This window comes from Stegostoma tigrinum, chromosome 7, assembly GCF_030684315.1.
Source record: "Stegostoma tigrinum isolate sSteTig4 chromosome 7, sSteTig4.hap1, whole genome shotgun sequence".
Lineage (NCBI taxonomy): Eukaryota > Metazoa > Chordata > Chondrichthyes > Orectolobiformes > Stegostomatidae > Stegostoma > Stegostoma tigrinum.
The window spans coordinates 48,095,244-48,111,388 of NC_081360.1; the positions used below are offsets into that span (position 1 = coordinate 48,095,244).

Genomic DNA, 16,145 nt, shown 5'->3' on the forward strand with positions numbered 1-16,145 from the left:
ATATCGTGTCCGCACCAGTCGTCAAACGTCGTTCTGCTCCAAACCCATTTTCCAGCATTTGGCCTTTAGCCTCTGTTGTGGCTTTTCAAGTGCTTATCTAAGCAGTTCTCATATCTCGATGGTACCAGTATTTATCATCGGTTTTAGGGATCGAGTTCCTGCTATCAAGAGCTCCACTCGCCTGTGCTTTCTTTTGTTTCCCTCCCAGCATATGGTATCTTTTATTCATGCGTTATTGATCCTGGAACTGACCTGCCTGTGGACACAGCGAATATGTAAGCGGGCTCCCGCAGGAGGAGCATCGCCAGCGTTCTTTGCTCCCCTCAGGTTGTCCGGTTCGAGGGAACTGCAACTGAACTCCCCAGCGATGCGCAGCTCCGCCACGTCTTAACAATTAGTCGGTCAACTTTCCGTTTCTTCTCTAATTGTTTGTGCTTCTCTTAAAAAGGTGGCACCTTTTTAATATTTGTCTTTTTAGAATTCGTGTGACAGGGGGTGGCACAGCCCATTCTCATTGTTTGATTGACTTCTATAATTTAGTGCTGCCGGTGCGACCAGCATTTAGTTGCACGACCTCCTTACTTCGCTCAGCCTTTGGCCATTTACTGTTTTTCCCTGCATTCCATCCAGTCGCTGACTTCGCCCTCTCTGATGAAGGGTGTAGGCCCGAACGTCAGCTTTTGTGCTCCTGAGATGCTGCTTGGCCTGCTGTGTTCATCCAGCCTCACGCTTTGTTATCGCTGACTTCTTCCTGCTCCACCCCCTTCTCCCTATCTTTGATCCATCGCGAGCCTTTTAACAGCTGCCCGACGTGTTGATTGCATTTCTCTCTACAGCTGCTGCCTGATCTGCCTGGTAGTTTCTAGTATTTTCTATCGCTCTGTCAGGTGCAAGAGAAGTCCATGATGAGCAAAAGCAAATCGTTGCTTACATTTAAAACAGTTTTTTTTCATTTCGTGTAGGTTTTTCAAATTTACTTCCCCTCATTTGTTTCTCCTTCCTATTGCCTTTTAAGACTGATGCAATGACTGAAGAAGAAGTTGCTTCGACTTCTCTCCGTGTTAGTGCCGACGAACGAATAGATTTTATAAAGGAGCAAGCCTTTAAGTCGTTAAAGGTAAAATCTGAAAGGTGGAAGAGATTCATTGCCGATGACGAAAATAAAAAAATGCTGCTGGATTTTCTCGATGAAGCGCAGAATGGAAGATTACTGTTATTTACTGGAACAGGAGGAGCTCTGCACGCTGACGTGCAGGTACGGGCAACAATATTGAATAAAGCAAAAGGTTTCCATAAATGGTGGGTGATAAGACATTTTAAAGTCGATTTTATTATTGTCAATTCAAAACGCACTTTTTGGTTTAGAAAAAAAGTAAGTTGGTGGTGGGGAGATTTGATTTTTTTTATTGATTAATTGTCCGAAAGAGTAAGAAATTTTGCCAAAAGAAATTATTCAAAACCTGTGCTAAAATCTCTAATTATGAAGGTTGATGCGTTATTACAGTCGTTAAATTTTGTATGGTGATTTGAATACAGAGAGTACACCAGTGTAATATTAACAACTTGCGTTTCTTTTCAAAGTTGACCTTCCCATCAACAAGCAAAATGCTTTATATTTTCAAAACTTGTGGAAAATTATCCGATAACGACCATGTCAATGAACTGATGCTTGGAGAGGTCTTGCAGCACCCAATGGAGCATCTTGCAGTTTTAATCAATGAGGTAAAGCAATGTATTAGCACACTTTTAACAGATGAGATCATATGTTCTTTTTAAGAAGTGTAAGTTCCTTTGGTGAATAGCATCTATCCCTCAGACCAGGGGCTACATCTTGGATTTCCACCAGCCACATTTGTACCTTGTCCATTTGATAATTGTGGCTGGCAACAATTGACCAACCATGTGAATGAGAATGTAAAGACTATCTGATCCACAGTTATCTGTTCAATTTAAACAATCTGTAAGTTTCACAATAGTTAAACACCCCATTCCACGCGAAACCAAGAGGCTTTCTAATAAAAAGTTAAAATTCAAACCAATTTGGGGAGTGGGGGATTAAAGTTTGAGGAATTCCTCTGATCCATCTGGGCAAGCAAGACAAACCATGAAGGTTATTTTGATTCTACCTTTTTTTTGATGATACCTACTTTTTGTAACAAGTGACATCTGCCCCAACTTAAAAACAAGTCCAGCTTTTATCTGGAGTAATAGAGCAAGTTGGTACCAACTGCATAAGACAATAGCTTGTTCTCAGAGTTACTGTTTCCTGACTTTGATTTGGCCCCTCTCAGCTTCAAATTGTAACCCCTGACCTCGCTGACCTACTTAGGTGGAAGAAACTGTCAATTTAACAAGATAATAAAATGTGAGGCTGGATGAACACAGCAGGCCAAGCAGCATCTCAGGAGCACAAAAGCTGACGTTTCGGGCCTAGACCCTTCATCAGATGATGAATTGTCTGATGAAGGGTCTAGGCCCGAAACGTCAGCTTTTGTGCTCCTGAGATGCTGCTTGGCCTGCTGTGTTCATCCAGCCTCACATTTTATTATCTTGGAATCTCCAGCATCTGCAGTTCCCATTATCTCTGATACTATTTTAACCTCACTGCGAAGCCTCTTCCAGGGATGCCTAACCTGAAGAAGTTACCCTCCTCCCTCCGGACCAACCTCAGGGAATCTCTCTCCCATTGCAACTCTCTTGTAGCTCTCTGATGAAGGGTCTAGGCCCGAAACGTCAGCTTTTGTGCTCCTGAGATGCTGCTTGGCCTGCTGTGTTCATCCAGCCTCACATTTTATTATCTTGGAATCTCCAGCATCTGCAGTTCCCATTATCTCTGTCAATTTAACAATCTAGTTTATGCCCCTCTTTGTCTTTTGACTCAGATCACCCCTTTTCTGTAAAGTGTAGAATCCCAATTCATTCATCCTAAGATGCTTTATATTAGAAATTAACTCTGTCTAAAGCAACATCACCACCCAAAACTGGACATATTTTCTCAAGTAAAATCTGACCAAAGTCATGCCGAAGAACAGAATAATATGCCTCAACTTGTACATACGTGCCCTAAGAATGCACCCCAACACAGTTTTCTCTAGCTACCAGTTCACAGCATTGTGTATGAACTTTAGAGCTGTGCATTTTTGACAGTTTGAATCTCCCTCTTTCGCCCCTTTTAATACTTCCCTGGAAAGGATGTATGAATGTTAACCTTTAGCTTGGACCACAAGCTTCATACTGTGCTTATCCAATTTGGACTAATGACTCCTAATGCATTGCATTATCTGCTTCAGCTAGATATTAATGTGCATAGTCCTAAGACTTGCACAGACCTTTTATCTGTAAATTCGCAGACAGTGCCCACAATGTGCATCCAGATCTGTGGTTATCTTTCTAAAATAACTATACAGTCTCTTGGTTCTGCTTTCTTTCCAATTTTAAAAGTTCAAAAAGTATTGTAACACATTTGCTTCTTACAGTCTTTGGAGATTTCACTCAATTAGGGAGCACCGAATAGCTGCATGAATTTCTAATATACATTTCAGAGTTCCATGTAAATATGAATGAATGTTATTTGTACTGAAGATCTAAATGATCTTATTGTTACACTCTACAAAGGAATGTAAATTGGAGTATCTATGTAACGTGTGACTTCGATGTACTGATGTATCTCTGTATCGGGTTTAAGTAGTCTCCCCTTAACATTTTCAATGTGCTGCCATTTGTCATACCACTGTATTAAATTCTGAATAACTTGTGTGTGTATGCACGTTATATTTAGCTATCCTGTCATCTTGAAAAAATTGCGGAAAGCTAAGTATTAAAATTAAGTTATTCTCCCATATAAACTAGTAAAATTACATTTTCTAAATCGAAGGATTATATTTACACTCATGTCACCAGAAATGCTGAACTGTTGAATTAGCTGAGCTACTTTCATGTCAATCATGTGTCAAAAGGAATGACCAATTATAAGATTGAATTGCAAAGTAATCTAATACACCTCTCATCAAATAACAGTGAATAATGTATAGTGTGCTTTAACAAACAAGCTTCAAGAAGCAGTTGTAATTCTTTGTACATTTTGCAGGATGATAATCTCAATTAATTTTTGTTGATTCCATATCTCGTTACTTTAAAGGGTGCATACTACTTGGAGCAAATCCAGGAATTTCAGGTTAGGTGACGTATTAAAGAACAGAACCTCGACTCATCTCAGTTACTTCTTTTGTTATTGCTGCTTTCTTTTATTAACTAGACAATTGAAAAAATATATAACTAATGAAATAGTAAAGCAGAGTGGTATTCAGATCCATGGGAGATTGTGATCACTATAAGACAGGTGATCTGTGCAAAACTGGCTCAGCCTTCTTTATTTGCAAAGCATGCCTATGGCATTGCTGGAAGAATAAGTAGAATTTTGTAACAGTGTTTCAACAAATATACATGAGAGAAGGGGAGAAAAATAGATGAGGTAGCTGAAAATAAAACAAGGGGCCAATGGTATAGGAACAACAATATACAAAACTTGAAAATAATGTGTCCTCGAGGGGGAAAAAAAATCCGAATTCACATGCCACAAGACCAGAACAACATTCAGGTTTGGGTAGATAATTGATAACTTTATTAGGGGTAAGGTTTGGATAACAGCCATCTTCAATAAGAGGTCTCTTAGCACTCAATGCTATTACCATTGCTGACCCTCACTATATTCAACTTGGGAGGCTTACCATTCACCAAAAACAAAGCTGGACAAGTATTCAGACTACTGTGTGTACAAGAGCAGGTCAAAAGACTCGGTATTCGGTGATGGGTAACTCACCTGTTGACTCCTTTTTGAGTCTGTCTAACGTCTATAAGGCACAAATCAGGTGTGAAATGGATTCACTGACTGCATGATTGCAAACCCAGCAATGCTCATGATGATTAACAGGATCCAGGACAAAGCAGTTCACTCGATCAGCATCCCATCCACCATCTTTGACATTCATTCTCTCCACCGTAGGCACATAGTACGCACTGATGCCACTGTCTACAAGTTGCACTGCAGCAACTCACCATGGTTCCTTCAACTGTGTCTACCAAACCTTAGATTCCTATCACCTCAAAGAACAAAGACAGTAGGTGTAAAGGATGCCATTAACTGCAAATTCCCCTCGAAATCATTTACCATCTTGACTTGGGAAAAATATCATCATTCCAAAATGTTAAAATCGTAGAATATCTTGAGCGCGCTGTGAACCTACGCAATGATTGTAGCAGTTCAACAAGGCAACTTACCACCGCTGTCTTAAGTGCAATGGGGATGAGCAATAAATGTTGACCTCAGGGATGTTCGTGGTCTATGAATGAAGGAGTAGTATTGTACAATTGGATCCTTATTAGTGGCATCAGCAGAACACCTGGAGAGAATCTGATCTCAATGTCTGAGGAGTTAAAATGGCAAGAGAACCTCCAGTGAAATCAGCAAAAGCTCCACCAACAATATAGTTTCGATGATGTATTAACCAGAGAAGATTCCAGCATTGAAGATGCCACTGTGTAGCTATAGAGTATTCTGATGAGAAGGGACAGTGAATGGCAGAGGTCCACATTCTATACTGATAATAGGCAGGAAGAGTGGTGAGGTCCTGAGGGTAAAGTTTTAGGGAGCTAGGAGAAAGGTTGTAAAGCAGATCCTTGATGGCTGTCATCTCCTAATTACTATTAGTATGACATGCTAGTGAATTCAGAAATGGGAAGATAATGCTGATTAGTAAATAGTAAGATGGTGTAGGAGGGAGGGTTTTAGAATCTTGATGCTTTGGGAGCATTTCTAGAGGAGGTGAGACCTGTACAAGCCAGACAGTTTGAACCTCAAAAAGGGCTGGAAACAAAATCATTGCATGGGTCTGACTAGTTCTTTTCGGTTGCATTTATACTCACTCCGGAGGGGAGGTGAGAACCTGAAAGTAGATATGGAAGAGACAGTAAAGAATTGGAAGGGAGAAAATTAGTGGCTATGTTTAAAGAATAGGCTAGAAAATTGTCAGACTTGCCTGTTGTCTATGCTATATGAAATACCAAATACTTTAATGCAAGAAGTACAAGGTGTAATACAGGTGAACTGAGAACATGAGTATAAAAACCCTGTTTTCCTTAAAAGCTCTAGGTTCCCAATTCTTCATTTATAACAATGGGGTGCTCTGTTACTATGGAGGCATAGAGTCATATAGTGTGGAAACCGACCCTTTGATCCTACTTGCCTGCGTGGACCAGATGTCCCAAATTGACCATTTGCCACCATTTGGCCCATATGCCTGTAAATCTTTCCTATCCATGTACCCATTAAGATGCCCTTTAAATGTTGTAGTTGTACCAGCCTCTACCACTTCCTCAGTCAGCTTGTTCCATACACGCACCACCCATTGCATGAAAATGTTACCCTTTTGGTGCTTTTTAAATCTTTCCCCTTTCTCCTGACCTAACAAAGTATGAACAAATGGGATCAATGAATCAAGTAAAATCAATTAAGCAGGTTTTATAAATACTTGCACAAACAAGTAGTGATCCGAAGTTTTATATCCTTTAAGGCTCAGGATTCCTTGACTGGTGCCAGCACAGATGATGCCTTTCATCTTCATTGAGGTGATGTTATATTGAATTACGTCTCAGAAGAATTGCACCACAGAAGTTATGGTAAAACCATTTCATAAAAAACTGAGACTCGAACACTTATCCTTAATTCCAAGGGCTAATACCAATACGCAGGTCCAAATTTACTCTTAGCTTAAGGTGAATTAACTCTCCGTGTTAGCTTAAGGTGAAGTCATCTGATGTCATCCCATCTCTCTAACTAGACTTGTCAAGGCTCAACAAATATCCTCATATTCCTTAAGCCCCAGGTGTTGATGTTTCATTGTGTACACTCCGTACTTTAAATTGTACCAATGATTTTATATCCTGTAATTAATAATGCTGAATTTCACAAATGATTCACCTAGCAACACCAGGAATACTGAACCAATTGGAAACAAATGTTTCTGGTTGAGAGTCAAGATGTCTTTTAATAAAATGTTTTCTTCTATAGTTCTAGATAAATGTATTTTTTATTTCTTTACGGTTAATAAGCAACCCTTCAATTGAATCTCGTGTAATTGAAAGATACAGAATTGTTTAAACCCAGACACTTCAGCACCTTTTAAATAGCCACAAGGTCAGCAAGACCAATTTTCTGCAAGTAGTTGACCCGTTAATTATCTCAAGCAGAAATTCAAACTGAACTGGTTAAGAGGTTAGCTAAGGTAAAATCCTAAAAGTTATTTCAAGCATAAAGATAAATAATATGAAAATCTTGCATGCTCTTGCTAAGATATGACTGAAAGAAGGGTAGAAATGGCACCTCAATGTCATTGGTTGTAGAATTTTCCAGATAAGATGGAAGCATAAAAAAAGGAGAGAATTGCAATATAGATTAAAGAAACAATGAAGCTGACAGAAATAATTATATGATGGAAGGATCATCAAATAAAGCCATATTGGCTCAACAGAAGAACAGAACAAAGACAATGATGTTACTGGAAATTAATGAAAGGCTGCCCTTCCCTTGCTACCACCAGCTGTAAATGAGCAGACAGCGAGAGAAAAACAAACATTGGTAAATCTGTGCGAAGTACAAAAACAATAAGCCAGTAATAGAGGGTTTCAACTGCACAAATATTAACTCTGAGAATTAGTTTGAATGGCAAATGCGTTCTTGGGAATCCTTTCAGTTAGTACAAAGCAAGTCCAATGAGAGTGGCAATGTGACTTAGTTTTAGGGAATGAAGCTTGGTGAGTGGAAAGGGATATCAGTTGGGGAGCACTTTGGAAGTGATCGTAACTCAGTTTAATTTAGGGCAATTATAGAAAAGGCCAAAGATAGACCAGGAATAATAATTCTCGGCTATCTTTATTAAGCTGAGGTATGATTTAGCTAAATAGGATTTGACATTGACTTGATGGCAGATCAGTGCTGGATAAATTGGTGTTCAAGGAAGAGACTGCAAGGGTTCAGAATAAGTATGTTTCCTTAAAAGATAAGACGAAGGGATTTGGAGGACTGTGAATGTCAAGGGGTTTGAGAGAGGAAGAAGGAAATAAAGAGAAGCAGATATCAAGGTCTCATTACTGTTGGAAACCTAGAGGAGTACAAGAAATAAAGGAGTCAAACAGAGAGGTAAAACACTGAAAAATAATGGCAAGTAAAATGATGGAAACTCCACAAATCTCCTTTGATAAATCTATAAAAGAGCAAAATAATAAAAGCAGGACCTATTATGGACTAGAAGAGAAACTTGTGTGTGAATTAATAAGACATTGTTATACTTGGGTCAGTTTTCACACAAAGGAGAGAAGATGGACATTGCAATCAGTGAGGAAGGATGTGAAATATCAGGAGACATTAACATGAGGAGAGAGGAAGCATTAAGGATTTAACGTCTTAAAAAAAAGATGATTTTTCAGCTCCAGATGAAAAATATCCTAGGCTGAGGTTAAGGGAAGCAAGAGAAGAAATAATGGGGACTCTAACTATTATTTTCCAGCATTCTCTGGCAACAGTTGCAGTTCCAAAGGACTGGAAGTGTCTAATGTTAAACAATAATTTACAAAGTGCGAAAGGGATAGTCTTGAGTAGTTATAGGCTGCTTAGGTAACTTCTGTGGTGGGAAATTTTGAAGAACAGGACAAATCAGAGACGGATTAATCAAGTACTGTCAGCACAATTTAAGGAAAGGAAAATTGACTTTTGTGGATCTATTTTATGGAATTAACAAGGCAGTTAATGAGAATTGTTCATTTGATGTAGTATACATGGATTATATCAAGACTTTAGACAAGGTTCCACATGGCAGACTGGTCGCAAAAGTAATAGAGCATGATCTAGCCAACATAGTAACTGGGATACAGTGTTAGCTCAGAGGCAGTGTGCAAGGGTTAATATCAATGTGGGGGATTTTGTGATTGGAAGGCTGTTCCCTTTGCTCAGCAGAACTCCTTATTAGATCTCTTTAATTGGAATATATTAATAATTTTGATTTAAGCATAGGGGACACGATTGAGAAGTTTGCAGACAATATAAAAATTGGCCATGTTGTTGATATCAAAAAGAAATCTGTAGATTGCAGAAGAATATCAATGGATTAGTCAGTTTAGCATACAGTGGCATTTGGAGTTTAGTCCAAAGAAGTGTGAGGTAATGTGCTTTGGGAAGACTCACAAGGGGTAGGAATATAGAAGAAATGCCTGGCGAGTACGGAGTAATAGAGGAGGCTTTCGAGTGCCTGTCCACAGATCTCTAAAGGTGACTGGACAGGTAGAAAAAATAGTTGAAAAGTTGCACTTGCTTTCCTTAGTATTGCCATAGAGTCAATGAGCCGGAAGGTTATGCTGGAACTATGTTATACATGAGTTAGACCACAGATGGTATACTATGTGCAGTTATGATACTGTAGGAAAGATGGCTGGCAGTGACCTGGGCTTCTGAGCCCAGAGCTTGTCTGGTCCATCTGTTTTTCTTTTCTTTCTTTTTCTCTGCTATTTTGTTTTACTTACCTCTTAGTGCATTGCTGACTCATGGTGATGGAATCTGTAGCAAGTGGGTCCAGTGGTGGCATCAGAGGCCCAGTGGCTTCTGCATTACCGAAGCAGTCCTAGTGCCCACTCGTTGGCTGCTGCTACAGGTGTGAGTTTGGGTTTTTTGCAGCATCTGCTTCCGTCACAAATTCGTAGAGATTTGTTTGGGCCCTGTACAAGACCAAGTAACGTTAGCAGCAGCTGCATCGGCGAGGTGGGCCTGAAGTGGACTCATGGTGGCAGCAGCAGAGTCAAGTTTGGACCAGTTTGCTACCCGGCAGCATCAGTGGTGTCAGCATTGGTGAGGCCCAGTGAGGACTTGGCAGCGACGGCCTCGGTGGAGGTAAGATGGCACCAAAGATCGGTGACTTCCGTTCCAGCGGCGGTGATGTGTCAAAGTGGACGTGTGCTTGGCTACCAGTTGGACTCTTTCCTTTTTATTTCTTCATTTTTCTGCCTTTATTTTCTATGTTTTGTTTTATTTTTCTGTGTTTTAAGATGGCACCGGAGAGTGGTGAGACTGTGCAAAGCTATTCACGATATTTTGTACACGTGACAATACATAAATCAAATAAATGCAATTACATGAGAGACGGTACCAAGGAGATCCATGAGAATGAATGCTGAATTAGGTTATGAGAAAAGATTGGATAGGCCAGTGATGTTTTCATCAGACTAGATAAGGCTGAGGGAAGACATAAATGAAATGTAGGTGTAGAGCTGGACGAACACAACAGGTCAAGCAGCATCAGAGGAGCAGGAAAGCTGACGTTTTGGGCCTATACCCTTCTTCAGGAAAACGTCAGCTTTCCTGCTCCTCTGATGCTGCTTGACCTGCTGTGTTCATCCAGGTCAACGCCTTGTTATCTCAGATTCACTAGTATCTGCAGTTCCTACTATCAACGAAATGTAGAAAATTGACAGGTACATATAAAATGGATAGGAAAGTCTTTTTCTCCTTGGTTGAGAGGCCCAAACCAGGGATTATAGATTTAGGCTGAGAAAGGACATATTTGAGGATGGTATTGAAGAAATCTGTGGCATCAACTATGAAGTATATTCAAAGAATATGAGTAGGTCAAGTTATTGTACAACAAGCCTGTAGAATAGCTCTCCCAATTTTTGCACAGGGTTCCTGATGTGAGAGGAAGACATTTTATCGGGCAACTGTGCCTGTGCCTTTATGGTTCCAAGTGCAATCCTAGTTGCTTTTGCCCACGGCAATATGATAACAGTTGTGAGGCCACTTCCGAAGACAGTGAAGAGTCACCCATTTTCGTATGGATCTGGACTTCTCCAGGCCAAGTAAGGACACCAGATTTCCTGACCTGAAGAACATTAGTGATCAAATCAGCTTTATGCCAATCTGACAATTTTGTCATCACTATCATTCAAGCTGTTGAATATTTATGTTTCTCAATGAGTAAAATTCAAATTCCATGATGGTATTTGAAGTCTTATCTCATAATTACGAGATCAGTAATTATGTGGAATTATATAGCCTGGACTGGGGGAGACATGTAAACTGTAGAAGGCAGCCTACCCATCCCCATCTGACCTGTGGTCTGTCAGTCCCTCATGTTGTGGAATGGTGGGTGGGGTAATCAGGCAGCTTGTATTTAGGCCTGTTGAGAACCTTGAGAGGCTATTTAACAGCCAGTCAAGGGCGTTGGTCTGTTTCAATTGCTTTGTTACATTTGAGTGGGGAAGGGGCGAGAAGGCGGTTACCTGGCAGCTTTGATGGCTTGACCTAAAGGCTGGCAGGACAAGAGGTATCGCTTGTATAGACCCGTATGCATGTTCGGGTCAACTCACTAACATGATGTCACTTCTTGGGCCTTCTCTATGCAATCTTATGCAACATGCACCCAAAACTCCCATGCACCCTATTTCTGGCATGATGAAGGTGTGCCCACCTAAAATTGTTGGAATTAGCTTAAGAACAGGGCACATCTTCAGTTATTCTCAGGACTCCTTGTTGTTGTAGCAATGACTGCATCTTTGATTTGGTGCTGTAGTCAATCAGTTGGCTGCCAATTTCCTGTGACTGATCTTTCTGTCTTTGAGGGAGCAGATGTCCACCAACAAAAGACTAAGATTTCCCCAGTGTACTATCGCAGTAGGGAAGCCAGCTTTCTATTCAGTGTGGTGCTGACCATCTTGTTGGAGAGGACCAGTGGTGCACACCTTTCATCTCAAAAATTTACCCCGTTATCACTATTTTGTCAATTCAAGCCATGTTCAGAGATAGTCATTGAATTGTCTGAAAATGGTTAAGCTTTACAAAACTTTGTTATTCTGGAGCTGTGATGATTGACTGTGTCTACCACAACCAAAATGGTGCTTCTTGTGCACCAAGTATAACAGCATTTGTCTGCTATTGAGCAGGATTGTAAGGGTTCCTTTTGTGCCATACTTGGCCTGGATATCAAGAACAGTTACCTTCACCTCACTCTGGCATACAGTTCTAAAGGTTTCACATTTGGATCAAAACTACAATAAGGTCTCATGCTGATGTTTCTGGTGGAATCTAAACAAACTAATATGCTGTTGGTGAGTGGGTTTTTGTGTGCTGGCCCTTTTGCTTATTTCTTATATTACTTCAGTTAAGGTTGCGAGGAGACAGTTAGTGTGGTGATTGTCTGATGTCTTTTTGTCTGTCTGGGGTTATATTCTATGTCATCTATGTTCCATATTGCTGGGTAGATGCATGTAACATAACTCTGCTGGGATAGCTCAGTTCAAAGATTAATTGCTCAATTTTGTCCCAGTTCTCTTGGAAACAATATCCAGGCACAGCCTTTGTTCTGTCCAGTGACTTAGCTGCTGTTTAATGATAAATGTGTGTGTTTAATGTTGAATACTACTTACTTCTTTGTGTTTTAGCATTATATTGCTTGCAACTATATTGTTTACTGAACTATTTTGTGAACTTGCAGGTACTGGTTCCAATTTTGTCCAATTCAAATAATCATTTGTGGTGGCCAGAGGCTATATCCTATGATATCAGAAAACATATCGAAATGATAAGAAGCAGAGTATCTGTCATTCATGGTCAAATGGAAGGCAAAACTGTTCTGCCATTGCCCTTGGTTCCTGAGAGTGTATATGAAAACCAAGAAATTGAAATTCAAGATAAGTACGTTTTTCTGCTACATTCTGATTTTTTTCAAACTTGTTGATTCTCATAAATGCTTTTTGGTAAAGTTCCAAGATCTTTGCTTTTGAAATATGTTAGTGGTGACTTCTTAAAATGAAGATGCTGCCAGTCAATCTCCTCCTTCACCATGGGAAGGTCTCCTATATTAAATATTGCATTTTATTTTAGAAGCAATTTTTTAAATTTTTAAATGAAACTTGACATAATTATGTGTAAAAGTTGATGAATTTTTACTGCAACTAGAAATTTACAGAAACTGAAAATAGTTTTAAATGTTACTGCACACTTTTTGATGCCAATCATTACATCATGGAAACAGCTAAACAATGTGAAATTGATATTTATAGTCTTTTTCATGATGCATTATAACATGATAGTGAGACATCATTTTTGAGTGAAACTGTTACCTTCTTAGAAAGTAATTGTGAGTACAGATGAGACTAACTTGGCTCCTTCATATTGCTTCTAATGTAATCCAAAGCAATGTTTAAGAAGTGTTTCTTTGTTCAAGTGCTAATTAATGTTAGGGTTAGCACCTCTCTATGTCAACCATGTCATTATAGCCTTTATAGTCATATATGATCTTGCATGTTGCCATTAAGCACTTGCAGTGTAAGAGATTAAGGCTGTCCTGGAACCATTAACTTGCCTAAATAAATTAACCAACCTGTGGCACTGTAAAAACTGCACTTAAGATCTTCCATGATTGAGAAATAAGCGTTTTTTAATTCATTCATTCATGAGAAGTGGGCATCTCTGGCTAGGCCCACACTTATTGCCTGTCCCACAGGGCAGTTCAAAATCAACCACATTGCTCTGGGTCTGGAGTTACGTGGGCCAGACCAGGTAAGGATGGCAGTTTCTCTTTCTAAGGACATTGGTGAACCAGATTTTTTTTTCAACAATTGACATGGTCATCGTTGGACTCTTAATTTCCTGTTTCAAATTGAATTCAAATTTTACTGCCCACTGTGGCAGGATTTGAACTGAAGTTTCCAGATCGTTATTGAGGTCTCTGGATTAATAGTTGAAGTGATAATACTACTAAGCAGTTGCCTCCCCATTAAATGTCTCATTGTGGAATTATTGTATCATTAAACTCCTCCATTGCTTACCTTGTCCACAGGAAAGAACCTCAACCCTTATGGCATACCTTGTCATTTGTAATCACTACGTGGCATCTTCATTCGAAAGCAATATTGCTGAATACTTTGGTTCTTCCAAACCACTGATTGGTTTGTCTGCTGCTGTTTAGAACGTGGATTTTGAACATGGAGGTTGCAGTATTTTATTTTGTTGCACACATTTGAAGAATTTCAGTTGGTCCAAGATTTAGCTGCCTGTATTTTTTATTTGGTCCCTAAAACCTCTTGGTAATTCCATTACACATCTGACTTGAGCCTTGTAGATTGCAGACAGGCTTTGGGGAGTCTCAGACCTCTTGGGTGGCACAGTGGCTCAGTGGTTAGCACTGCTGCCTCACAGCACCAAGGACCCAGGTTCAGTTCCACCCCATGACTGTCTGTGTGGAGTTTGCACGTTCTCCCCGTGTCTGCGTGGGTTTCCTCCGGGTGCTCCGGTTTCCTCCCGCGGTCCAGAGTTGTGCAGATTAGGTGGATTGGTCATGCTAAATTGCCTGTAGTGTTCGGGGTTCTGTAGATTAGGTGGGTTATAGGGGGATGGGAATGGGTGGGATGCTGCAAGGGTCAGTGTGGACTTGTTGGGCCGAGGGGCCTGTTTCCAGATTGTAGGGATTCTATGATTCTATGAATGTACAGTTTTTATGAGAATATCTTTCTTTTAAGTGTAAGGGAGAGCTGTGGCAGATTTGTACCCTACTTTTTCATGGAAGTTGACTGGAATAAAATGTTTTAATTTCAAAAACACACTGGCTAGCACCTGTAAATCTGGCTGGGTCAGCCAATTGGGGCTCGATTCAAAAAGGGTCTGACCTGGGAAGGAAAGAAAACAGAACTTTTTAATTAGCTTTGCAACCAAAAGAAACAATCTCCCCTTCCCCTACTGCATCCCTAAACCAGCCCAGTTCGTCCCCTCCCCCCACTGCACCACACAACCAGCCCAGCTCTTCCCCCCCACCCACTGCATCCCAAAACCAGTCCAACCTGTCTCTGCCTCCCTAACCGGTTCTTCCTCTCACCCATCCCTTCCTTCCACCCCAAGCCGCACCCCCAGCTACCTACTAACCTCATCCCACCTCCTTGACCTGTCCGTCTTCCCTGGACTGACCTATCCCCTCGCTACCTCCCCACCTATACTCTCTCCACCTATCTTCTTTACTCTCCATCTTCGGTCCGCCTCCCCCTCTCTCCCTATTTATTCCAGTTCCCTCTCCCCATCCCCCTCTCTGATGAAGGGTCTAGGCCCGAAACGTCAGCTTTTGTGCTCCTGAGATGCTGCTTGGCCTGCTGTGTTCATCCAGCCTCACATTTTATTATCTATTAATTGTGATAAACTATATTTGTTTTCTGACTTTAAACAAAAGAATTACAGCTGCTCGAACCCATTGATACTGTCTGTCTATGAGCAGTGTAGAATCAAAAAATAACATCAGCTAATACCTTTAAACAGATATTTAGATTTCCCTGAAATACTTAAGTTTATTAGTGATAATGGGAACTGCAGATGCTGGAGAATCCAGGATAATAAAGTGTGAAGCTGGATGAACACAGCAGGCCAAGCAGCATCTCAGGAACACAAAAGCTGACGTTTCGGGCCTAGACCTTTCATCAGAGAGCTCTCTGATGAAGGGTCTAGGCCCGAAACGTCAGCTTTTGTGCTCCTGAGATGCTGTTTGGCCTGCTGTGTTCATCCAGCTTCACAATTTACTTAAGTTTATTAAGTAGTTTTAGGGTCTTCTGGGAAAATTAGAAACTCAATTTTGGTGAGAATCTACAACTCGTAGATGGACAGATCTCAAGTTTGAAAGTTTGCACACTGAAATCTCTGAATTTATGGATTTAAGGCTTTCTCCAATATCCAACTTTTTTTTTGTAATAAATGAAGCCCAGACATTGGCAATAAGCAGCATCTCCAACAAAAGAAAACCCGACATCACCTACTGATGTTCAGTTGCAGCCCCATCACTGAATTGACCTCTTTGAGCATCCTGAAGGTTTCCTTTGAGTAGAAGCTGATCTGGATCAGCTATGTGTTTACAGAAATTCCAGAGCAGAGCAGGAGTTTGGTGGCAAATAACTCCCTTTCTGACTCCCCAAAGCCTGTCTACCATCTACAAGGCTCAAGTCGGATGTGTAATGGAATATTTTCCAATTACTTGGCTGCAGCTCCAACAAGATTCACGGCCTCAGTGCCATCTAGAACAAATCAGTCTACCTGACTGGCATGTAACCCCACCTTCCACATTGAAACCTTC

General features: G+C 40.5%; 1 protein-coding gene across 1 annotated transcript in view; it reads left to right on the forward strand.

Annotated features, from left to right (window-relative positions):
- The first annotated feature begins 1,024 nt into the window (after positions 1–1,024).
- dnah9l (dynein, axonemal, heavy polypeptide 9 like) overlaps positions 1,025–16,145 on the forward strand; it is a 353,637-nt gene continuing 338,516 nt past the window's right edge. Inside the window, 2 exon segments of the mRNA XM_059647649.1 lie at positions 1,025–1,255; positions 12,531–12,730. Of these exon segments, the coding sequence (XP_059503632.1) occupies positions 1,025–1,255; positions 12,531–12,730 (431 nt within the window).